Source organism: Globicephala melas, chromosome 14, assembly GCF_963455315.2.
Source record: "Globicephala melas chromosome 14, mGloMel1.2, whole genome shotgun sequence".
Taxonomy (NCBI): Eukaryota; Metazoa; Chordata; class Mammalia; order Artiodactyla; family Delphinidae; genus Globicephala; species Globicephala melas.
This window is the reverse complement of record NC_083327.1, coordinates 86,133,402-86,159,093: the sequence shown is the minus strand read 5'-3', so window position 1 is coordinate 86,159,093 and position 25,692 is coordinate 86,133,402. Positions and strand designations below refer to the sequence as shown.

Sequence of the window (25,692 nt, the reverse complement as noted above, 5' to 3'; positions counted from 1 at the left end):
GTTCAGACAGACAGATACAACGTTTACTTGGATAAATGCGTGTTAATCAATTCTCCTATTCAGGAAAAAGAACGTATAGAATATGTGCTCCAGAAGCAATGGAATGAATGATAAGTTGTTTTGGAAGAACAAATTTCCTGGAATAGCAACCACTTGAGAAACAACAACTGTACTTCAGCCATTTTCATTTGATTGGAAAGATGTGTTTAACATATTAAAGGACGAGATGAGCAGGGCTGTGCACTGCCCCAAATCTGGGCCATTTCTGTCCATTTCAGTCTTGAATATCCTCTTTATCTTCAATTCCTTCTTTTCAGGCCCTGTCATTTTATACCAATATATTTTTACACCCACACCCTTAACCATGACTTGTATTATCCGTCACCTCAAAAGCTGATTGGTAGTTTTTTCATATTCCATGTTTAGGTCTTCAGAGGAGGAGCCTGTTTACGTATTAAAAAGCAGCTTAAAAAAGGAAGCTCTTAAGCAGCGAAGGTCCACCTCTGAGCTGCTGCTCTCCTCTCAGAGGTTGCTTCGATGCTACACTTGCGTGCTTCTGGCTGTACCGAGACACAGCTTGACGCACAGCCATACAGGGCTGATCGTTCTGGAGGGAACATAGGGATTCAGTTTTCACAGGGAAGGCAAAGCAGACTTTTCTGTTACCCACATGGGACATACTCCAAGTTGGCCTGCAGCAGATGGAGAGAAAAAGTGCATGTGCATGGGAGAGCGTGCACCTGTGCACGTGTGTGCACGTGTGAGTGTTGTGTGCGTGCGTGTGCAGGTGTGTGTGTGCATGTGTGAGTGTGTTTGTCTAGGCGTCCATGTGGAAGGATTACTTAAAGGACTAATAACACCGGATAACGCAAACCTTGCACAATCGGTGCGCATTAGTTGACCCGGCGCCACCTGAAAAAATAAGCCACCGTTTTTCATTTTGCCCTCTCCTCTATCTGTCGCCTTCTCTCAGTGCCTGGGGGTGCCTTTCGCGCGCCGGCAGGTGGCAGGTGTGCTGCGGCGAGGGGCTCACAGCCCGCCCCTCGTGGCGTCTCTGAAAATTTCCCAGTTTTGAACACTTGACTCGGTCCACGTGGACTCCGGCTTCGGCGATTGGGCCGGAGGCCGGGTACACCTGTTGAGGCTGCGAGCGCTGCGCGTTAACTCTGCGAGGAGACGGACGCGGGCAGCCTGGGGGCTGGTTCTCCGCTCCTTACCCCCCGGTGGGCGCGCAGGCCGTCTGGGCTGCGGCCAGAGCACGTGCGTCCCGCCGCCAGAGCCCTGCCAGCCCCGCGGACATCCTCTGCTGGGGGAGGGGAGGGGCGAGGACGGGTCGGGGGGAGGGCGGGGGGCGTGGTCCTGGGCGGCGGCCGGGATGCAGGATGGGAGGAGGCGGCGATGCGGGATGCGGGACGCGCGATGGCTCAGACCAGCCCAGCAGCTCCTGGGCCTGCGGACGGAGGGGACGGAGGATGATCGGCCTGCCGCGCAAGAAGCTGCAGAAACTGTTTCTCAGAAAGGTAGGGCAGCCCTCGCACTAGAACTGGGGTCCGGGGAAGTTTTGACGGTTTTTATTTTCTGCTGGGAAACTGATAATGTGACAGAGATCTTGGCAGGTGAAGGGCAAGTTCGAAAGTTGTTTTCTGGGACAGAGTGAAATTCTGTGTGTCCTTAAATGTGAAAGGGTCATAGGTCACAGATGGAGGCAAAGAGCAGGTCAGCAGCTGGGGTGAAGGCGGTCGCCCTCTTTTTGAGGTTGTGTTACAGCCCGAATGGATTTAATCTTATGCTCTCGTGTGCTTTCACAGTCGAGGGGAACCGGGGCCACTCAGTCATTTTCCTGCAATTTTAGAAGCGAAGGGGAGAAAATGTGACAAAGTTGATGTTTATTGAAGCTGTTACTAAAAGGTAAAGTTACTGAAAGGTGAAGAGAATCAGATTTAGAAGTTTGCCCTTCAAAACATTTTTTTTTTGCCTTTTTTAGAACCTTTTTATTGTAGAAAAATATACATAACATAAAATTTACCATTTTAGCCACTTTCAGTGGCATTAAGTACATTCACATTGTTGTGCAGCCGTTACCACTGTCCGTCTCCAGAACGTTTTCGTCTTCCCGAACTGAAACTCTGTGCCCATGAAATTATAACTCCCCATTCCTTCTGCCCCACCCTGCCGAGTTTGCCCGTTTTTAAGTGAAATAACTCAAACACATAATAGTCATATGTAATAAGTATGCCTCAGATTACAGTCCAAACCAGGTCATGCAGAGTAATTCCTGCAGTCTGTTCTCTGGATTCGTTAGAGAAATTACTTTGAATTGTATCTCATATAACTGTCTTTAAAAACGATAGGTGTGAAGTACAGGGTTTTAAAAATCACAGGCACACGCAGGGGTATAGGATTTGCGAGTCAGAACACTTTTTTGAAGAAAATCTGTGACTTTCCAACAACGTGCATATAACTTTTCTTAAGTTGGGGAAGAAATGTTCTGATTCTCTTGTTTTAGTAACTATCTCTAGGTGTGCATATGCATATATTGCAAACTGTGGTTAATAAATATTCTTTATGTGTAGATCTGTATGCATGAAAATATAATATTGAACTAAACTTATGTTTCACTTTAAAATCACTCCTGAAATAATATTTCTAATGATTTTATAAGGGGAAATGAAAGTCGTTTCCTTCCAGTTTGGGGGTGAAGGAAACTGAGGCATTAAGGAACGGGCACGTGCCCGCTTTCAGAAGCAGGAACAGATCTGCTTGTAAAAGCCGCACCCTCTGGCTCCCAGCCCCTCACCCACCCAGCCCTTACGTCTGCGACGTCCTTGCCCTCATTCGCCATGTGGCCCTTTGCTCTGATGTAAGTGAACCTCACATCTCTGGGAGTATTTCCTTACTGAAACCCCTTCTTATTCCCAAAGACATCGATAAAGTCAGCAGATATATTCCATAAGAGATTAAAAAGTGAGTAAATGCAGATATTGAGGCAAAGGAAGCAAGGCACAGCAGGCTGGGGCCAGCTCTGAGCTTGCTGGCTTCCCAGGGGTGGACACAGTGTGAGCTCACACCGCAGACAAAAGCCCAGACCCAGTTGTTCGGGTGGACACATCTCTTTCTGTCCCTGAGCCCAGAGAGGAGCACCTCCCGCGGGTCCTCCTAAAGAGGGCACCACGTAAATGCAGTGAACGGTATGCCTAAGGGTAGCCTCTGTGAAGTGCAGCACGTTTCTCAGTAATGCCTTTTGTAATGCTGTGAATTGTAAGCGGAGGGGGTCAGACCAAAGTACAGAGCAGAAAAGCACTTCTATCCAAAGTCAGCTGTATGTGGTTCAGGTAAACAGCTCTCTGGAGAGCTGCATCATCCAGGGACATTTGAAGCCGTCTGATGTCACACCCCCAGACAGTTCTCCGCAGCTTTGGGGAGGAAATCCATAAATTTTGTTAGGATTTAGTTTGGGTTCCTTGACAAGTACAGGAGTGCAGATTCTCTATGTGGCAGGTTACGAGGAGGGGCTCATGACATTTGGAAGCTGGAAGAGGTCTTAGAAATCTCACAGCCCATACACTTCATTTTCTAGATGAAGAGACTGGGGGCCTGAGAAGCTGAAATGCCTTTTGCCCAAGATCACAGGGTGAGTGAGTGGCAGAGCCTGGGCCAGACCTGAAGCTTCGGACACCCACTCCTGAGCTCTTCCCTTTATCCCATGGTGGGGAGGGTTCAGCAGAGCCGCTCGAGGGCTGGAAGTGTGTCTCCCCGCCTGTGTCAACCCTGTGTGTATTATGGGGCTGCTGACCCTGGAGTGACCATGCTGTCCCAACGGGCTAGCGAAGGCAGATTCCAAATCCCTTGCTCGGGAGGGCACCTTCCGTATACAGACCAACCACCCCGAGCCCACACCTAACCATTCGCTCTGTGGCGCTCTCCCACTCCAGGCCACCGTCCCCTGCCCTGATCACCCCAGGGCCAGGTACCCGACGGCTGGGGACAGCCCCAGGAGGGGTTCAGACTAGCCTGTGCTGAGCTTTGCTCACCTAGCCGTGCCTGTTCCTTCCCGTGGAAACTACAGTAAAGGCTCACCCCCGCCCTCCTCCCAACCCGCCCTCCTCCCACCTCCTGACTGGCCGGCCTCCCTCCGTGGTCCTCCCCACACAGGGAGCCAGGGGCCTCCTTCCCTCTTGGGAACTGTGGGTAACAAACCGTCTTCTCAGTGGTCGTCGTCTCCTGATCCACTGGCCTGGCCATACCTAAATAATAATAATGAAACCTGGACTTTAAAACACTGTTAGTTGTTTTTGAAACTTTCAGCACGTATGTTGTGGGCAATGAGACAGTAGTAGGACCAAGTTCCTGAAATTGAGAAACCACTCCAGGTGAGGACGGGCACAGGAGTGACTGTAATGAAGGCAAAGACCACACAGATTCTGCTTTAAGGAGAGGCTGCGGTGCTACGTGCCCTGTCCTGCGCCGGGCTGAGATAGCTAAGGGCTGCAGGTCTGGGGCCGCCCAGCCTGGGGGGCAGCAAAGGAGCGCGTTACAGGTGAAGTGCGCAGCTGAGCAAAGGTGTCTCCCAGAATCTGGGTTCCTCATCATTGTTGCGTTGGATTACTAGGTTGCTGACACTGATCTGTCCTAAAATTTCAGGTAGGTGAGCATCTTCATGTTTCATGGTTAACCCCTGATAGCCCACGGGCAAAGCAGTCCTGGATGTTTTTCCAGTTTCACAGATATTGAGGGCTGTTTCACAGTCACACTGTCTGTAATAATAATAGGAACTTCGTGATAGTCGCACATCACGTTAACAGTCTACGTAATTAGCAGTCCAAGTGGGTTTCCAATGATGTGATGGGTTCCCATGCTGACAACAGTTCATCTTTTCCCTGTGGGTCCATTTCCAAACTCAGAGCCATCTGAGTCGGTATGTTTTGTGCTTCTACAACATGAGAAAAGACAGCTGTGGAAGAATGTTGCATAGGGTCAACCAGAGACGGTGATTTTTATATAAATATAGGACACTTTGTGTTTAATGAAGGATGAGAGGAAAACTTCTGACAGCGTCATGCACAGCTATTTTGTGATATAAAGTGTAAGCAAAGTTTTGACTTGCTCGGATTAGGGAGGAGAAATGTAATTGTGTTGTCTTAAAAACGTAAAATTGTGACAGATTTCTACCACATTTAAGAGCCACGGACAGAGACGCATTTTTGTTTTTGTTTTTGTTTTTTTACGGTACGTGGGCCTCTCATTGTTGTGGCCTCTCCCGTTGCGGAGCACAGGCTCCGGATGTGCAGGCTCAGCGGCCATGGCTTACGGGCCCAGCCGCTCCGCGGCATGTGGGATCTTCCCGGACCGGGGCACGAACCCGTGTCCCCTGCATCGGCAGGCGGACTCCCAACCACTGCGCCACCAGGGAAGCCCCAGAGACGCATTTTAAAAAGCAGTTTATATTAGAGATGATGTGAAGACAGCTAATCCCAAACATTTGCTATTTGAATTGTTAAAAAGTGGCTGTAGAAATACATGACCCACGTCAAGGAGGAGAGGGCGGGGTCTGCAAAATGTATCCAATAAACATTTGCCAATTTATTGATTCTCTTTTCCCATGTTATCAATGAGAACTTACGTTCCGAGGAAGTTCACAGCAGCGAAGCTTCAGAGAAGCTGAAGAGACAGGGTTAAGAAGGTCAGCAGCTAGAATCCAGGGAAGAAAGGGTCAGTGTTCTTACTGTGGGTGTGACTCCAGTAGCTTCGGGGCCATCCTTGTGGCTCTGAAAACCCCTTGTTTGTGGCGGTTTGAAAACAGAGGGGAAAGAAACGTGGATCCACTTTCTGTCATGCAGGGTGGTATCAAGAAAATACTGAGACGGCCCCTGCCTTGGAAAATATAACAGAGATTTTAAGATATAGGGTCTTTACAGAGATTAATTTTCTGAAGTTATGGCTAAAGTTTTAGTTGCAAGAGGTTTATTTTGAAATGGACAAAGAAAATTGGGTGAGTCCCGCTATATAACCGTAAGAGATGGCATCTCCTTGCTCTGCCTGAGGACGATGGTCCGTCCCCTCCATAAATACTTACTGATGGGGCACTTGATTTGCACCAACTGGGGTCTAGGGGTACAGCCCTAACAGACAGGTGGGCTTACGCTCAGCAGCTTACAGTCTTGCAAGACAGTCAGCCCCTGTGCCCTAGATAAATGATGCTGAGGAGTGAGATGCAGAACTAGCATAACTGCAGACGAGAGGAGTTCGTTTCTAATGCAAGGGAAACGGCATCTTGTTTCTGCCCTCCGCAGTGACTACACCCACAGAATAAACTTCAGGATTGGGCCCCGCGTATCAGAGCAAGTAGGCCGGGTGCAGTTGGTGCATGGAAATATTTAGCTCCTAGCAGAATACATAAGGCTTGCTACGAGGATCAGGGATGGGGCCTCGGCAACCTCCCAAGTAAATCGTCCCCAAGAGCATCCATCCATCTGGCCCAGAGTTCACCAGGAAATGAACCGACACCAGCACAAAACTGTGGGGAGGATGTGGGGGGGAGCGGTAATCTCAACAGATAGTAAACGGTCTCCAAGGCCAAGAATCATCCTCTTCTGCGGTAACCTTATCACTCACTATGGATCTACCGTCCTTGAGTTAATTTAAATACTTAATAACTAATTAATATTCTATACCAGTGTCATCTTTTGAAGTAACTCTCTCCCTACAGGTTTGCTATCTACTGCATAAAATGAGATTTCTCTCTCTCTTTCTGTTTATTGTAAATTGTCTCCTTAAACTCAAGTGCCTCCTGCCGTTCTTGAACCTGAAGCAGCGGTTTTCAAAGACTGTCTGTGCTCTAGTTTTCCCTTCAACGTCGTGGGTGTGCTTCACAGACCCACGACTCAGAGGCTGTGCCCCTGTGTGAAGTCTCCAGCATGTGTACAGATGGGCCTTAGGTGGGTACTGCCCAGGTGACTAAGGCTAGCCCTGTCTGGAGGGTCACAGATTATTAATAACTAACACAGAAACGAAGTCTTTATGTAAAATGATATGCATCGATTGGATCTAGCTTCTAGTAAATGCACATGAGCCGTTGATACAGCCTTTAGAGCAAGATTTTTAAAATGTCAACAGCCAGGTGCAGATTAAATGCCCTCTTGTTTGGACAGGAAGAAAGCGGTAACTCGCAGTCTGCACAGCCCCTGCCTGGTCTTGCCTCTCTGTTCTTTAGGCCCCTTTTCATGAGATGACTGGCTTCTGCCTTTCAGGATTTTCTTTGCTCCTCGGGTATGACTGTGAATGTCAGGAAGACCATTCTGTTTGGTCTATAGATTTCCAGGAGTCTGTGCGTCTGTTTGGCTTTGCATAAAACCCCCTAAATCAGCTAAGTATTAGAATCCACTAGTGATACAAAATCCAGTGCATCTGGCTTGAGCAAAAAACGGGAACTTACGGGGCTCACAAACTGAAAACTTAGAAATCCGTGATCCAGAGTTCAGAGACACTCTCCATCCGGGCTCCTGGCCTGGGTGGGTTCTTCCCAGGCTCCACCTGGTGGCCGCCGGCTGTTTCAGACTCAGGTCCTCACACAGGCGGTCCAGCGGAAGACAGGGTCCTCGCCCCTGCCTGCTTTCAGCCTCTGGAATCTGTCACCGAAGGGCAGTTCTCCGTGGGGACAGGCCCTGAGACAGACAGGCCCATACCAGCTTCAGGCTCCCCTCTGAGGGTTCAGGCACGTGCTGACCGTCTCCTGCAGTGGAGCAGATTGCCCGCAGCGAACCTAGAGAAGTCCCCCCGTGACTGGGGTTGACACAGGACTGTGCAGTCCCCTCCCCTGGAATAATCCGTCCCCTTGGCCTGTGAGATTCTCCATCTGATCGCTCCTGGCCACAGGGTCTTCCCACACCTCACCTACGAAGAATAAGCTGACAGCTTTTTTTTTTTTTAACATCTTTATTGGAGTATAATTGCTTTACAATGGTGTGTTAGTTTCTGCTTTATAACAAAGTGAATCAGTTATCCATATACATATGTTCCCATATCTCTTCCCTCTTGCGTCTCCCTCCCACCCTCCCTATCCCACCCCTCTAGGTGGTCACTAAGCACCGAGCTGATCTCCCTGTGCTATGCGGCTGCTTCCCACTAGCTATCTACCTTACGTTTGGTAGTGGATATATGTCCATGCCACTCTCTCGCTTCGTCCCAGCTTACCCTTCCCCCTCCCCATGTCCTCAAGTCCATTCTCCAGTAGGTCTGTGTCTTTATTCCCATCTTAGTCCTAGGTTCTTCATGACTTTTTTTTTTCTTAGATTCCATATATATGTGTTAGCATACGGTATTTGTTGAAGTCACAACTGTGAAGTTTTCAGGGCAGCGTGGGGTTTGCCGAACTAATGCTGTAATGTCTTATTTCTGTGCTGATTCCCCACTGACCCCAGGAGGCTGCCGTGACCTGTAGCTGCAGGTCTTAAGCCTGGTGAGCTCAGCGGTTTGCTGACACCCCAAGGAGGGACATTTCACACCTTCAGTGTGGCCAGGATGCAGCCCCACCTCTGTTTAGGGCAAATAGAATCTGTCCCCCGAGAGCTGTGCTTCCTCTCTGGATGTGATCCCACTCTACACAGCAAGAGGGAGATCGCACCCCTGGGCCAGTTTTGAGTGACTCAGCGAGGGGCGCTTGGATTTATGGGGTTTCCAGCTTCACGGGTCACAGCGACGCGGCAGGTCTGCTTTACTGCATCCGCCCCTTCCCGTGGGTGGTGCACCTGGAGGACCCTGTGTCGGGACACGGGCTTCCTTCTCGCTCTGGCCACCCCACAGCGGGAGGCCCCACTGTCCTTCTGCTGAGGCAGCAAAGACACCCAGCAGGAGGGTCCCTGGCCCGGGAGGGCCGGCGTGGGCGTGCACTGGGTGCCCCGCGTCCACACTGTGTCGAGGCCTCCCGGCAACCAGGGTGAGCAGGTTTGCCGTGTGAGGACACGGACTCCGTCTCGGGACTCAGGACGGGCGTTGCTGGGGGACGTGGAGGAGGCATCCTTAGCGCACAGTGGCCACAGGCAGCCCTGTCATCCTGAGATTGTTGTCAGGCGCTCTGGGTACTACTGCCTGGCGCCATCCTCACTGGGCACCCGCGGGAGCACCACGAACGTGCCACGGCTCTTTCCTATCAGCCCCTGTCTTCTGAGCCATCTGTATTTGTAGGGACGATGCATTACCATCTCCACATTTGGTAGATCGTTTTAGACAGTGACCTGCTAGAGACTCTTTGCCAGGCCTGGAGTCCCCCAGGGCCTGAGGTGGGTGGAAGAGCATTGGCTGCACAGACCTGCGAGCCTGTAATGCTCACAGCAGCGGCCCTGGCCGTGCCCACCTGCTCCCTGAATGAGTGGCCAGCAGAGACTCAGCAAGTGGATCCAGTCCTTGTTAGGGGCTGAGCTATGCCCTCAAAGTCCACATGTTAGAGCCCTCACCTCCTGGGCCTCAGAATGTGACCATATTTGGAGAAGGGACCTTTGCAAAGGCGAGTAAATTAAAATGACGTCATTAGGGTGGGCCCTAATCCCACATGAGTAGCGTCCTTATAAGAAGGGTGATCGGAGCATAGACACGCACAGAGGGACGACCATGTGAGGACACAGGGGTAGGACAAGGAGAGAGGCCGGAGAAAGCAGCCCTACTCACACCTGGTCTCGGACTTCCAGCCTCCAGACTGTGAGATGAGGTGTCTGCTGTCCGAGCCCTCAGTCTGGCTGTTTGTTACGCAGCCCTCGCTGACTCATGCAGTGAAGAGTGCTGAGCAGGAAGGCAGAGGGCAGCGGGTGTTCCCACTGCCAGGACGCATTGCCCCGGAGGTTGGGGTGGTGGCCTCCCCTCCTGCGCTGCGTCCAGTCTGCAGCTGGAGTCCAACTTCAGGTTCCAGTCACTGGGCGCACTGGGGTGATGCCCCTGCGTCCTTCTGTAAGCGGGCACAGAACACCAGCAGGACCCCCAATCTCCCCGGTGTTCATGGCCTCGCCCTTAAGGACACGCAGTGTGTCTGAGCCGTCAGGTAGGTGGGTGCGGCCCCAGCCTCTCCGGCCGAGTCGCCATCTCTGCGCGCTCTCTGCCCTCCTCCCTGCGCCCCTCTACCTGCGGCTCCGGCTCTCCGTGGGGCAGAGAGCCGGCCCGGTTCTTTCTCCTGCCTCTTGTCGCGGAGGCCTGTGTTTTGAAAGGCAGGAAATACCCCTGGGACGCTAATTGCTCCAGGGGCCTCCCCAGGCGACGGGCTCACAGTGGTTGCCAAGCTTCCGTGTGTTGGCATCAGCAGCCACCATGGCCCACGACCAGCCTGCCTGTCCAGCTCAGGGGGAGCGACCCCGGCCCAGGCCTCAGGGAGCCACCTCGGCTGCAGGGGTGTGTGTCCTCGGGGACTCTTTGAAGAGGAAAATGCAGGTCAGTGGATGGTGTTAGCTGAGCACAGGGGGCTGTGTGCCGGGAGCAGCCGGGTGGTGCTTGCTGTCTACCCAGGGATGAAGGAGCAGGGATCACCTGTAGAAACCCAGATTCTCGGGGGCGGGTAGCGATGACCTCACCTGAGATGCTCTGACGCCCTAAGGCCCCAGCAGGACAGGCCTTCTGACAACGGGAGCTGGTGCGCGAAGGAAAATACTCAAAACTCCCTTGTCCCTCCGAATCTCCGTTTTCTCTACTTCTGCCTCGAAGGGAGACGAGGCCCAGCCCAGATGGGGGGCCAGGGCCTGCATGATGTGGGCCTGGTCTGTACTGGGTCCCATGGTGGAAAAGGTGAGGAGGGACAAGGAGAGGCCCCCTTGCAGCATCTGTGCCCATAGGACGATGCACAGATCCGCCCAGTAAGTCAAAGCCTCGTCAAATCCTCGTGCGGGTCTCGCTGTACCAAGGGTCCCGAGGGAGCAGGTGGCCCCCCCCCCCCCGGGTGCAGGGGGCATAGTGTGCTCTCCGCAGAGTAGCAGGGCTGTTGCTATGTCAACCGGGGGCCACTGACTTCCTCTGCCTGTTGAAGTATGCACGGCCAGAAGCATCTGCCCGATGGTGGTTTTTGTTTTTGTTTTTAATGTTTTATTGGCGTATGGTTGATTGACAATGTTGTGTTAGTTTCAGGTGTACAGCAGAGTGAATCGGTTATACATATACATATATCCAGGCTGTTTTTAGATTCTTTTCCCATATAGGCCATTGCAGAGTATTGAGTAGAGTCCCCTGTGCTCTACAGCAGGTCCTTCTTAGTTATCTATTTTCTATATAGTAGCAGATGGTGGTTTTATATCCCACAGGCCTTAGGCCACGGGCCGCGGTGAAGCACCGGAATTCGTAATGCACTTAGATCCAGGCCTGTTCTGCACTCTGCCTGGGCGTCTGGCTCCGTGGTTTCCCACGGGTACTGCTCTCCAAGTCCTCCCCAAGGGGCCAGTCCCGCCATGTGGGCCGAGGGGTCCTCGCCTGCCACGGGGCCTATGAGCCTGAGATGCTGGGACATAAGCTCTCCTGGGCGCCTTCCTGGAGGTGGTGGCTCGGTCCTCAGACGGTGCCTCGAGGTTCCCTGTGCGTCCCGTTGTGGGGCTGACAGCTCGGCCCCGTGCAGGAGGGTAGTTCTAGTCTGCCCTGGCTCTGGGCCTGCCTACTTTCTCAGAGAAATATGCGGAAACAAAGTGCAGAAAAGCCAGCTCGGGTGGCAGCGCGAACAGATCTTTCTTGTCTTCTTTTTCCCTATCAGAGTAGTCTTTGGGGAAATATATTAGCTTTTTTTTTTACAATTCCTTAGCTCCATCATAAATGTCTTGGGGAGAATTCTGGCGCTGGCGGGCGGATGGCTGGTCGTGGTCTGTCCCAGCGCCTGTATCCCCAGCAGCTCCGCTTCCTTCCGGGACCCTCCGTGGTGTTGGGGTCTCTGCGTGTCGCCCCACCGTGTGGGTACAGGCACCACCTGGAACGTGGTTTGTCCTTGTGCTCTCATTCCCCGGATGGAAATTACATTTGAGTAAGCAATTCATTAAGTGAACGTTGTAAGTCGTAAAAGTATACGGCCTGAGACGGTGATGCCGTGGAGAAAAGTAAAGGGCAAAGAAGGAATAGAGCTGGGAGGGAGGGAGGCTGAGGCGCGAGTGGAGGGGTGAGGGTCCAGGTGCAGCCACAGGCACGAGCACCCGGAGGAGGGTGGGCTCTGTCTCTGCCCTCACACGGCTGCTGGGTTGGGCCCTTCCTCGCTTGTGCGCGGGGTGGGTGTGAGCAGGACCTGAGTCATCAGCACATTCTTAATGACAGGAGGACCCTAATTATCTCGGTTCAGTTAGGTGTGTGCTCGTTAGGGGCTGTTGAGTTACTCAAGTGCCAGCTTGTTTGTTTTTGTGAGTTTCCATTTTCAATTAGGAGGAAGTTAAATTTAGGGACCTGTAAAGGATGATTTGACGTTCAGCGTCTGAACTCAGATAAAGCACTCAGTACCCACCGCGCCAGAACAACATAGAGTACGTTTGCTTCAGATCGTGTTAAAATCAACCAGAGCCCCCTTCGAAAACCCCCTCAATCCCACCCGCCACCCAGTCCCCGCCAAAGGCAGCCACTGGCTTCAGTTGGACGTGTGGTCGGTGCCTCTTCTCCACATCTTTGTGTTTTAAAACATACGTATAACCAATCTGTGTATAAACAGCAGGTGGAATTGTTTTATGCGTTTTCAGTATTTCATCAGTGGAATTACAGGGCACAGGTTTTTCTGCCACTGCCTTTTTCCTTCAACATGTTACTGATTGTTTTCTCGTTCCCCTTGATGGGCACTCACATTATCTCCAGTTTTGGGCTGTTAGACACGACTGCAGTGGCAGCCCGAGTTTCCTGCAGTTACAGCCATAGGAGTGGAATTGCATCGTAAAGTATGTACATTTTGAACCTTATTAGGTGCTGCCAATTGCTCTCTGTTTCAGTTTCTACTAAGTGGGAGAGGACTTGGTGTCTTCAGACTTTTTTAAACATTTTGCCAAACTAGTGCATGAAATATTTTGTGTTTCTCTGTTACTGGTGAGGTTGGGCATTTATTGAAATATTTTGTTGGCCATTTGGGTTTCCATGTGAGTTGTCTGTTCACGTCCTTTGTGTATTTTTCTGTTGGGTTATGTCTTCTCCTTAATGATCCCTGACGTTCTTTATAAACTTTAGACCCTCATCCCTTGTCATTAAGGCTCCAGATAACTTCACGTGGTTTGCTGTCGTTAACTTTGCCTGTGTGCGAGGTCTTTTGCAATACGAAGGTTTTGAGCTCTTCAAACCCATCAGTATTTTTGTTGTTTTTCTCTTTGTTTGTCATTTAAGAAGTTCTTTCTACCTAAAAACATAAAGACCGTCTCCTTTTTCTCCTAATACTAAATTATTGTACTAAATTTGATTTTGTATATGGTGATATAGGAATCTAATTTTATTTTTCTTGTAGAGAGACAGTTATTCTCTGTGGATCCATTGAACAGTCCACCTTTGAGTTGCCTCTTTTTCTCTCTGTACATTTTAGGTGCTATGAGCCCCTTAGCCACCAGGGAGGTAAACAGATGATTAGGCTGAAAATTATTTTTGACATAGGCACTAGGACACGTGATCATTCTGAATCATAGTTTTCAACCATGCTGGACTGGAGTCAGATTGTTTCTTAGGATGCAGAAGAAGAGGCATTGAATGTGGACCCGAGCCGGGCAGATCACACCTGGTTACTGTGTTGTGCTCACACCCTGTGCTCTGCAGGGAACAGAAACCAGGAGGGGTTCATAGATGTCTTAGGGGCACCCTTCCCCCACCTGCTAGAATGTAAGGGCCTTGGACATGGGCCTCGGCACTTGGAGCAGGCCTGGCCCTGGAAGGGGCTCCGTAAATACTTAGTGACTAAGTTCCTGTAAAGCATGTCTTATAGGAAACAATGAAGGAACTGGTGTCGTAACGTGCAGGAAAGAGCACAGTAAAAACAGGCTAGGTTTCAAATACCTGGCCATTTTGTGGAGAGGGGCTCTGGATACCGTGGGTGCAGTGGGCAGAGGCCGTGGGGAGGCATGTCTGGCTCACACGAAGCTCTTCTCAGATTTGGAGCCTTCCCAGGATGCAGTGACTCACCTAAGTGGACATGTGTGTCCCGTCCTGGGGGTTTACGTGGGGTGGCATTGGCCAGAGGGCGGGCTGTGCAAAAGTGTGAGTGTCCTCCGTTACCCTGGAGGTCCTCAGCCCGAGGCTCCCGGTCCGTCAACAACAAGCTCCTTCTCTGTCCTCTGTGGAGTTTACAGGGTCCATGCTCTTCTGTCTCAGTCACCCGACTCAGGTACAGTGAAACCTTAAGAAATGGAGCCGATGGACTCCCGGTCTGGTCTAAATGGCGGTGCCCAGTTTTTAGAGAAAGCTCTAATAAGGATGTCCCTGATGAGAAGCTAGAGTGTTTTCATAAATGTTTAGGGTTATGCTGTTGACCTAACAATCATGCTTAAGTGATCCATTTGGGGATCCTTATACCTAGTGGGCTTCTTGGAGCGCATAATTCTATCTGACCGAGGATTTTTTGCATCACAGCTTTAAGTGACTTGCAGGTTTAGAACACTTTAAATATGGAATAGCACCGTGAAAAATATCAAGGCAAAGAGGAAATGTTAAAATTGGTGAAGACATGAGTTTAGACAAGTTAAATCTTAATGGCTCGTTGCAGACACTAAGCTTGTCCTGAGTTTTATAAGTATCTGCTATAACTCCTGTAAGTTTTATTTCTGATGTTAGGGTTTATTTTTCCTCCCTCTCCATTTAAAAATAACCCTTGATTTCTTCTACAGTCTCCATTGAAACAATATTGCTGGCGTTTGTATGAGACTGTTCACTTTTTTTTTTTTTTTTTTTTTTTTTTTGCGGTACGCAGGCCTCTCACTGTTGTGGCCTCTCCTGTTGCGGAGCACAGGCTCTGGACGCGCAGGCTCAGCGGCTATGGCTCACGGGCCCAGCCGCTCCGCGGCATGTGGGATCTTCCCGGACCGGGGCACGAACCCTTGTCCCCTGCATCGGCAGGAGGACTCCCAACCACTGCACCACCAGGGAAGCCCGAGACTGTTCACATTTTCAACCTGTATGTGTTTTCACAGATACTCATCTTGTAAACATACAATCGATGTGTCTGGGCTCTAATCACGCCCCTGTTGTGTTAGGCTCAGGATGTGTCGTGGAACCACTGGCAGGAAAGGACTGAATAACCTCTAAAGCCTTTGGGTATTTTCTTGCTGGCAGATCCCATTCCTGGAATCAAAGATTTCTCCTTCAGGACTTTTCTTTTGAAACTCCATGGATTGGTACCACCCAAGTTCTGTGTAAAAGTTTGCCGTCTCCCTGGCTCATCTCACTGTATCCAATTATGTAGATTTTAAACTCAAGAAAGCCATATTCTCTTTCATCTGTGAAGTGGGACCCATTCTGGTAATATAGCTTCTAGGGCTCTAGGGACAATGGAATTGGTCAAGCTTGGAAGACAGTTAAATATGCCGAAGTGTGAGGCAGCACCTGGCTCAGAGTCACCATGAAAGGCTCTAGTGTGAGCTGCTGCCAGCACTGCTGTCTGACTGCGACGGCCACAGTGGAGCCCCCTCTGTGTCATGATGCCTTGGCCTTCTCGCTGCCCAGTATCTGGCTCTGCTCTTGAATGGTCTTGGTACCTGGCCCTTCCCTTCTCCCTGCGCCTGTCCTTCCAAGTCCTCCTCCAAAGCTGGGCTCCATTGCCTTCCAGTAAGTAATGCATCTGGGGGATGGACCTATGGAATTTTCTGGAAGCGTTTCTAAAATGTTGGGAGACTTCCTCCCAAAACAGTAGTTTTTTAGGATTGTTGAGTTATAACTTTCCTTTCTGTCATTTTACTTATGATAATAGTGAACTGGAAACAACCTACATTAATACAGGATTATATAAGTATATGACTGTATCCTGTACATTAATACAGAATTGGAATATTCAACAATGAAATAGATATTGAAATGTTAGTTGATAAAAATATGCACATGTATGAAATGCGAAAGGCAAATTATGCAGTCATTTGGCAAAAATTATATTTTAATTAAAAATGAGTATTATCTATACATACAGATTCTAGAAGGATGTAAAAGACAATGTCAGAAGTGATTCTCTGTAAGTGGTAGTGTTACAGACTGTATACTTGGTATACTTTTTTCCCATTTCTTTTGTAATGAGAAATAGTAGTTTTTCTCATAATTGGAAAAATAAGGTTATTTCTCCTTATGAAAAAATTAATAAATAGGGTAAAATAAAGGGGATTTAAGGTTCATCTACGCAGGGAATATAATGCTTTCAGAGTATTTTCTGAGCAGTGAGGATGACTCTGCTTCTGTGGGCGGTCTCTTGTCCTCTAATTGTCATGTGACTCCTGCCCTAAATTTTCCAAAAGTAGAGGCATATTTTTTTATCTCTAAGTTACATCAGGTAATATTTGAGCTCTTCTTGTGTACATAGCAACATCGGGGCTAGAAGGATGTTGGCACTGTTGCCCTCAGGTAGCATGTAATCTAGCTAGGACCATAGGCTCAAAAAACTCTGAGACAGAGTTTCTGAGACAGAAAGAGGCAAGCACGGTGACGACAAGAAGAGAAGACAGATCAGGTTGTGAAAGTACAAAGGAGGGAAGGGGGGAGAGGGTGGGGGGACCAAGAAATTTCCAGGGGGAAGGTGGTGTTTGGACAGTGCAATAAAAGAGGAGTGCATTAGTTATCTCCTGCTGTGTAACAAACCACCCCAAAGCTTAGTGGCTTAAAATAACCCAGGTTTATTACTTCACAGTTTCTGTGGGTCAGGAATCGGGGTCCTGAGCTTCAGGGTCTTTCACAGGCTGCAGTCTGGTGTTGGCCAGGACTGGTCTCGAATGAAGACTCAGCTGGGGAAGGACTCACTTCCAACCTCACTTGGTTGGACCAAGGCCCTCAGTTTCTTGACATACAAGCGTCTCGGACACAGCAGCTTGCTTTCTCAGAGCCTGCAAACTGAGAATGCAGTAGATCGCTAGCAACACCAAGTTACAATTTCTTGTAACCTACTTGCAAGAGTGACATTCCATTGTCTCTGCTACATGCTGTTGGTTAGAAGCAAGATACTGAGTCTGACCCGCGCTTGGGGAAAGGGGGAGCACGAGGGGATGAGTCCCAGGAGATGTGTTCACTGGGGACCATGTCAAAGGCACCTGTGAGTTCTTTGTGCAGATTTGGGGGTGGGGTGGGGGAATAGCTTGTTCAAAAGCAAGGAGCAGTGAGTAAAACAAGTGATGTTAGTTTCAGACAGAGAACCCTCCTCACAGCCCTTTCAGAGAAAGCCCATCCCGTTTCCGTGCTTCGCTTTTCCTTCCTGGAAGGGAGCCACTGGTTTTCTCTGCCGCTCGGCCCAAGTTTTCCGACGTCAGGGTCGTTATATGAGCTTCTGGATCACATTTAAAGTGGCAGGATCACAGCTCCTCTTCCCACAGAGACCCATTCCCTTGGCACCGCATCTTCGGGTTCACGGGTGTCAATGGCTCCTTTACACCAGGAGCCAGACAGGGGACCTCACACCTGCGGGCCGCGTCCTGGCGTAGGCAGGCGTGGCCGGCAGGGCTCCTCGCTTGAGTTTGTCTCCGTAGCTTTAGAGGAGTATGTGGTAGTTTCCTAGGTGAGAAGGCTCATTCTGTTAACTTGCAAAGAGGAAGTCTGGAATCGTCCTCCCTGCCTCCGGAGCCTGCAGCGCCTTTCTCATTTACCTGCTTTCCACTGTCTGCATGATGCCGATTGTGATAGAGGTGGGTGAGTGCACAGGTCGTTTCCCAAGGTGCCTGAACACACACGCCTAGGAATCAGAGGAGGCAATTAAGCACTTTTTGGAGTAAAAAGCAGACTGTGAGTACATACCAATTATATTACACCAAGCTGCAGCTGGGGCGAAGATCACGGCCGAGCATGATTTATTGGGTAATAGGAAGTTGACAGCTTTGCAGGCCTGTTTGCTTATAAATAATTTACAAGTGCCGTCCCTTTCTCTGTAGATAAAGCACAGAATAATCACTATCTGGCAACTGAAAGGAAATGACCTGAAAATTTTGTATCTTAGGATTTCTCAAAGTCTAGAACCTTCCCGGCAATAGGACAACCTGCCTCGTCTATCCTGTTGCCCCTGTTAGGTCGATCTCTCTTGCCTTCTCTTCCGTTCCCTCCCCCTCCTCCCCTTCCTGTCTTCCCTCCCTTTAATCAGTCTGGTTCTGGAAGTACAGGTCTTCAGGGATTTTCCAATTTGGTCAAATCTGCCAGGAGGTATTTTGCGTTTCCTCTTGCCATTATAACTGTCAGCTAGGCTGTGGTTCATGAACTTTCTAACTGGAAGGAAAAGGCTTCTACTCCCTCTGAGATTCCCCTCATCAGTTAGCTGCACCGCCCCCTCCACAGAGAGCCTGCGCCCACAAACTGATCATCCGCAGGGGTTGTGCCGGGATCGGGGGTGGGGTAGGGGGCTGAGCCCAGGGGGGCTGGCAGAGCAACAGGACTGCTGTTTTGACGGGATAAGCTGTAGATGATATTTTAGCGTTTTTAGTGTTTTGCGTATGTGGAATGGATTTTTCTTGTGACCAAGAAGAATTTTTGAGTGATCTTGACCTTCCCCACTACAGGCAACCTGGATATTCTGTGCCTGTTCCTTGAATTTGGGTAAATTTTACTGCCAAATGAAAAGGAATTGGAAGAAAAAACCAGCAAAAACATTACAGAGTCCATTCTGTTGATTCCATTGAGATGGCAGTGGTGGCAGAAATACAATTTTAATTTGGGACTCACCTGAGAGTAGTGTGCAGGTGGTACCCGGTGATGATGTGCTCTTCTGTGTAAAATCACTGTGTGTGGCTCTTGAGGAAAATCTCAGCAGAGATCACTGCTTTGAAGTAACATCCGGAAAAGAACAGAGCAGCAGGACTCAGTGGGTTGAATGTGTTTTGAGCCAAGTAACTGCAGCCCTGTCTTGTTAGACGTGAAGTACAGATGGCTTTAGGTCCACGAGCCTCAGGAATTTTCCGAAGGTAACAGAGATAATGTCACATGTGCTGATTTAATTTCCAAATTATTTGTATATGATTAATGTCATTTCAGTGGTAAACAACTAGAAAATTGGTTGTTCTGCATTTGTTGATGGGTCTGGCTGTTTCAGGGAGTTTTACCATGAAGTTTATCATTGGGGAACCTACATATTTTTAATAAAACAGTACATTTTTCAGTGGGATTCAATTTGTACCCATAAATCATACATTATACTGCCTCTCTCTTAGCTTTCCAGAGCTCTCTGTTGCAGTGTCCCCGTAAACGTAGACTAGTCCATCCTGAGGGTATTTTTATCAGTTCTCTCATCTGTAGACATTCAGGATTTTTTCCTTTTTTGGTGTTATTATTATTTTGTGTTGCAAATCATTGCCATTAACACATTTCCTTGTGCATCTATGGCATGTGCCTAAAGCAGAGCGGCTGGGGAACAAAGGACAGTCCTTGCCAGTGTTCCTTGCGCTGTCGATGGCTCTCCCATATGCACGAGCAAAAGGACTTCTCAGCGTTCTTTCAGATAGATGGGAATTTAATCCGAGATCGTCTTGCTGTGAACCGAGACTTAGAAACTGAATGTAAAGTTGCACAGGGGTATAGGTGCAGAGTTTTATAGTTTGTAACCTGAGACTCCTTTCTGTTGGAGTAACGTTCTACCGATTGTGGAAACAAGGAGATAGGAACTTTTCAAATCTGCGATATTTTATCGTTCTGTGTATGAAAAGGCTGTCATGAGAAAGGTGAGGTTGCTTAATATTTCACGAGACAAATTTATAAAATATTTAAATACCCCCGAAAGCGGAACTGCTGTACAAATAAAGCACGGCTTCGCTCAGCACTGGCTCAGCATCCCTGTCAGGTGTGCTGACTTCAGCAGCACACGCTCTCGTTCCTGTGAGCAAGTGTGAAAGCACACCTGTCATCGGCTACTCTGGCGGTGCTGGCAGGGCCCGTGTACCTGTGTGGAAGTTCATTAGGTCTCTTAACACCCTTAATGAATAATGACTGAGTTAATTGGCACATAAAGGAAATGACGGCTGGAACCTCCTAATTGCTTTATGACTCGATGCTCATGCGCACAGAGTAGTGGCGTCCTCCTGAAGTGTAAGATGCTGATGCGATTGCCGACGCCTCCTATCTGTGTCCTGGAGTCTGAGCAAGGGGAGGAGGAACCCATTTACCTGGCGCTGGAGTAGATGCCGCTTCGGGAGGAAACTGTAACCCACTGCAGTGTAAACACTCACTCCAAAGGGCCCAGGTCAAAAGCTCAGACCTCTGCTAAAGAGAAAGAGAAAACTGGGTGGTAAGAGTGATCGCGTACTGTTAAAGGCATTGGAAAAGAGCAGGAAGAAGAACGGCTAATCTCTTGTCCTCGAGCTCAAGCCACGCGCCACTCTCTTGCCTGTTTGTCAGGGGCCCCCTGAAACTGTCATCTCTCTTCAAGGCCCCCCAACTTCTAAACAGATGGCCTCACCTCCTATTGTTGGAGAAAATAGCAATCCATTTGCAGTCCGTCAGATGACCTCAACTTCCTGTCTCTCTTAATGAATGAATCCTTGCCTGGACCCACGTTCACTTACTGTGCACAGCCTCTGCGACCAGGGGCCCTCTTCCTATTTGAGGTGCACACCCCCTAACGCGGCAGCTCTGCCCTACCCTGCAGCATCCTTTGAAACTTTATTTTGTTCATTTTCCCACCTCTCCTGTATCACCAAAGTTCTCCCTTTCTATCGGTGCACCCACTGAGCCTATAGACATGCTCACATCCTTTCTCACGAAGACAGCCTGGATGGTTTAAGACGTGCGGTTGCGATCTCCACTGTGCCTTCCTGTCCGATGCTCTACAGCTCTGTAAGGAAGGTCAAGGTTGCCCTTCCCGCAGGCTACATTGATTCCGAGTAGCTTGTCGGGCTAGTCAGTCAAGAGGAAGGGGTCAGAAATCCCAGTAACTTTTTAATAAACTTCCATTAAGAAAATACTGTATCTGTGTTTATAGACTTTATTAGAAATGAAACCAAAGCCACAGCTGATGACTTTGCTGTCCCTTTCAACCTTTACTGTCCCGCCCCACAGTTGTCCTAGGACAGCACGGCACCTGGGCGTGCCACCCTCCGCAGCAGACAGGAACGGGACCCCGCTTCCAAACCTCGGAGACTAGTAACCTTACCGGGTCATTCAAGTAAATATTTGTAGTGAAGATCGCATCCGGCTTGTCGACAGCTGAAGCTTGAGCACCCGAGAGGGCCCAGCTCTCCTGAGAGTGGGAGCTTCCCCGCCGGCTGTGTGGCCGGCACGTCCCCACCTCCCCGAGACCAGGGTGCACAACTGGTATGTGAGGACCTCGGGTCACTTTGAAGGTCAAATAAGATGACCGTGTAAATTACTTAGCAAATAATTGTCTCTCAAGAAAGGAATCAAAGGCTTGAGAGAGTAAAACTTCTAAAAACTATCATTCAGAGAACAAAGATAAGTTTTAAAATTTTAATTAAAAAATATCAGAAGAACCCTGTAAACTTTCTTAATCAAAATAAGACCATGCTCCGGATGAATAATAGGATCGATCAAGTTCTCTCGTGACTGCATGGCAGAACCGGGAAAGTTGGGTATGTTTTCTTTTCATGGTTGGCCAAAAGTATAGTATATTTAGTTACTAAGTTCTCTTCTACTTAAGAAATCATTTTTTATGATCCATAACGTTTATTGCTTGGATGCTGCCCTTAGTGGTGTGTCTGAGCCACGAGCAAGATGCAGAAAGCTCTAAGGACACTTGGCACGATGGAGAACACCCCAAAGTCACCAGAATCGTGAGGAAGGGGCCTGGCGACAGGTTTCATAAACATTGTGGTTGGGGGGCTAGAATGCGTGGCGGGGCTAGAATCTTTGAGGTGCTAACGTGGGGACCCAGTTAAGTTTATTCTGTTCAGGTCCAGTGGGTAAGACAGGAACAGATGTGGAGAAGGGGTCGGGGGGAGCCAGTCAGTTTTAGAGCAAGGTCGCAGCTCCACCATCACAGCCAGGGCTGGAGTTACCTCCAGAGACAATGGACTCCCCGTTCTTGGCTCTTTTTGAAGAGCAGGTACCTGAGTGATGCTAGGGAAGGGCCATCCTAAAGGGGGTTTTGTATCTAAAATGCATCTAGATGGCCTCTGTGTTCTTTTCAATCCTGAGATTCCTGGACAGAAATGGCAGAACTTTATCCTCATTAAAAATAATGAAAGTTTCATTTAAATTGCTCTAGAAGTCCAGTGGATAATAAAAAGAATTAATGTAGAGATAGCATCCTTTTTTCTTTTTTTTTTTTTTTGCTGTACGCGGGCCTCTCACTGTTGTGGCCTCTCCCGTTGTGGAGCACAGGCTCTGGACGCGCAGGCTCAACGGCTCTGGCTCACGGGCTTAGCTGCTCCGCAGCATGTGGGATCTTCCTGGACCGGGGCACGAACCCGTGTCCCCTGCATCAGCAGGTAGACTCTCAACCACTGTGTCACCAGGGAAGCCCCCCTTAATTTCTTTTTCATTTATTTCTGATCTGATCTTTATGATTTCTTTCCTTCTGCTAACTTCTGGGTTTTCTTGTTCTTCTTTCTGTAATTGCTTTAGGTGTAAGGTTAGGTTGTTTATTTGAGATGTTTCTTGTTTCTTCAGGTAGGATTGTATTGCTATAAAGTCCCTCTAGAACTGCTTTTGCTGCATCCCATAGGCTTTGGGTCATTGTGTTTTCATTGTCATTTGTTTCTAGGTATTTTTTGATTTCCTCTTTGATTTTTTCAGTGATCTCTTGGTTATTTAGTAATGTATTGTTTAGCCTCTATGTGTTTGTATTTTTTATGGTTTTTTTCCTGTAATTGATATCTAGTCTCATGGCGTTGTGGTCAGAAAAGACACTTGATACAATTTCAATTTTCTTAAATTTACCAAGGCTTGATTTGTGACCCAAGATATGATCTATCCTGGAGAACGTTCCATGAGCACTTGAGAAGAAAGTGTATTCTGTTGGTTCTGGATGGAGTGTCCTATAAATTTCAATTAAGTCCATCTTGTTTAGTGTATCATTTAAAGCTGTGTCTCCTTATTTATTTGCATTTTGGATGATATATCCATTGGTGAAAGTGGGGTGTTAAAGTCTCCTACTATGATTGTGTTACTGTCGATTTCCCCTTTTATGGCTGTTAGCATTTGCCTTATGTATTGAGGAGCTCCTATGTTGGGTGCATAAATATTTAAAATTGTTATATCTTCTTCTTGGATTGATCCCTTGATCACTATGTAGTGTCCTTCTTTGTCTCTTGTAATAGTCTTTATTTTAAAGTCTATTTTGTCTGATATGCGAATTGCTACTCCAGCTTTCTTTTGATTTCCATTTGCATGGAATATCTTTTTCCATCCCCTCACTTTCATTCTGTTTGTGTCGGTAGGTCTGAAGTGGGTCTCTTGTAGACAGCATATATAGGGGTCTTGTTTTTGTATCCATTCAGCCAGTATGTCTTTTGGTTGGAGCATTTAATCCATTTACATTTAAAATAGTTATTGATAAGTGTGTTCCTGTTAGCATTTTCTTAATTGTTTTGGGTTTGTTATTGTAGGTCTTTTCCTTCTCTTGTGTTTCCTGCCTAGAGAAGTTCCTTTAGCATTTGTTGTAAAGCTGGTTTGGTGGTGCTGAATTCTCTTAGCTTTGCTTGTCTGTAAAGGTTTTAATTTCTCCATCGAATTTGGATGAGATCTTTGCTGGGTAGAGTAATCTTGGTTGTAGGTTTTTCTCTTTCATCACTTTAATTCTGTCCTGCCACTCCCTTCTAGCTTGCAGAGTTTCTGCTGAAAGATCAGCTGTTAACCTTATGGGGATTCCCTTGTATGATATTTGTTGTTTTTCCCTGTTGCTTTTAATAATTTTTCTCTGTATTCAATTTTTGATAGTTTGATTAATATGTGTCTTGGCGTGTTTCTCCTTGGATTTATCCTGTATGGGACTCTCTGTGCTTCTTGGACTTGATTGACTATTTCCTTTCCCATATTAGGGAAGTTTTCAACTATAATCTCTTCAAATATTTTCTCAGCCCCCTTTTTTTTTCTCTTCTTCTTCTGGGACCCCTATAATTTGAATGTTGGTGCATTTAATGTTATCCTAGAGTTCTCTGAAACTGTCCTGAATTCTCTTCATTCTTTTTTCTTTATTCTGCTCTGCGGTAGTTATTTCCACTGTTTTATCTTCCAGGTCCGTTATCCATTCTTCTGCCTCAGTTTTTCTGCTATTGATTCCTTCTAGAGAATTCTTAATTTCATTTATTGTGTTGTTCATCATTGTTTGCTCTTTAGTTCTTCTAGGTCCTTGTTAAACATTTCTTGTATTTTCTCCATTCTATTCCCAAGATTTTGGATCATCTTTACCGTCATTACTCTGAATTCTTTTTCAGGTAGACTGCCTATTTCCTCTTCATTCGTTAGGTCTGGTGGGTTTTTACCTTGCTCCTTCACGTGATGTGTGTTTCTCCGTCTTCTCATTGTGCTTAACTTACTGGGTTTGGGGTCTCCATTTCGCAGGCTGCAGGTTCGTAGTTCCCGTTGTTTCTGGTGTCTGTCCCCAGTGGCTAAGATTGGTTCAGTGGGTTGTGTAGGCTTCCTGGTGGAGGGGACTGGTGCCTGTGTTCTGGGGGATGAGGCTGGATCTTCTCTTTCTGGTGGGCACGACCATGTCCGGTGGCGTGTTTTGGGGTGTCTGTGAACTTATTATGATTTTAGGCAGCCTCTCTGCTAATGGGTGGGGTTGTGTTCCTGTCTTGCTAGTTGTTTGGCATGGGGCATCCAGCCCTGGAGCTTGCTGGTCGTTGAGTGGAGCTGAGTCTTAGCATTGAGTTTGGGATCTCTGAGAGAGCTTTCTCCATTTGATATTATGTGGGGCCGGGAGGTCTCTGGTGGACCAGTGTCCTGAACTCGGCTCTCCCATCTCAGAGGCTCAGGCCTGACACCCGGCCAGAGCACCAAGACCCTGTCAGCCACACGGCTCAGAAGAAAAGGGAGGAAAAAAAAGAAAGAAAGAAGGAAAGAAAAATAAAATAAAGTTATTAAAATAAAAAATATATTATGAAAAATATTATTAAAAATTAAAAAGTAATTAAAAAAAGAAAGAAAGAAAGAAAGGAAGAAAGAAGACAGCAACCAAACCAAAAAACCAATCCACCAATGATAACAAGCACTATTAACTATACTAAAAAGAAAAAAAGAAAGAACAAAAACGGACAGAGAGAACCCTAGGACAAATGGTAAAAGCAAAGCTACAGACAAAATCATACAAAGAAGCACACACATACACACTCACAAAAGGTGAAAAAGAAAAAAAATATATATATATTTAAAAAAGAAAAGAGCAACCAAATCAATAAACAAATCTTCCAATGATAATAAGCTCTAAGTACTAAACTAAGATAAACATAAAACCAGAAACAAATTAGATGCAGAAAGCAAACCCCAAGTCTGCAGTTGCTCCCAAAGTCCCCCTCCTCAATTTGGGGTGATTCGTTGTCTATTCATGTACTCCACAGATGCAGGTACATCAGGTTGATGGTGGAGCTTTAATCCACTGCTCCTGAGGCTGCTGGGAGGGATTTCCCTTTCTCTTCTTTGTTCTCACAGCTCCCGGGACTCAGCTTTGGATTT

At 48.0% G+C, this 25,692-nt stretch overlaps 1 protein-coding gene across 2 annotated transcripts in view; it reads left to right on the top strand.

Annotated features, from left to right (window-relative positions):
• Window positions 1-25,692, top strand: part of RPS6KA2 (ribosomal protein S6 kinase A2) — a 351,085-nt gene that overhangs the window by 67,768 nt on the left and 257,625 nt on the right. Inside the window, exon 1 of one of the 2 annotated variants that reach the window (XM_060283917.1) lies at window positions 1,393-1,520. The exons of the other annotated variant lie outside the window; for it this stretch is intronic. Within the exon in view, the coding sequence (XP_060139900.1) occupies window positions 1,473-1,520 (48 nt within the window). The 5' untranslated portion in view covers window positions 1,393-1,472. Of the gene's footprint in view, window positions 1-1,392; window positions 1,521-25,692 lie in introns of those variants that run through there. 2 annotated transcript variants of the gene reach the window in all.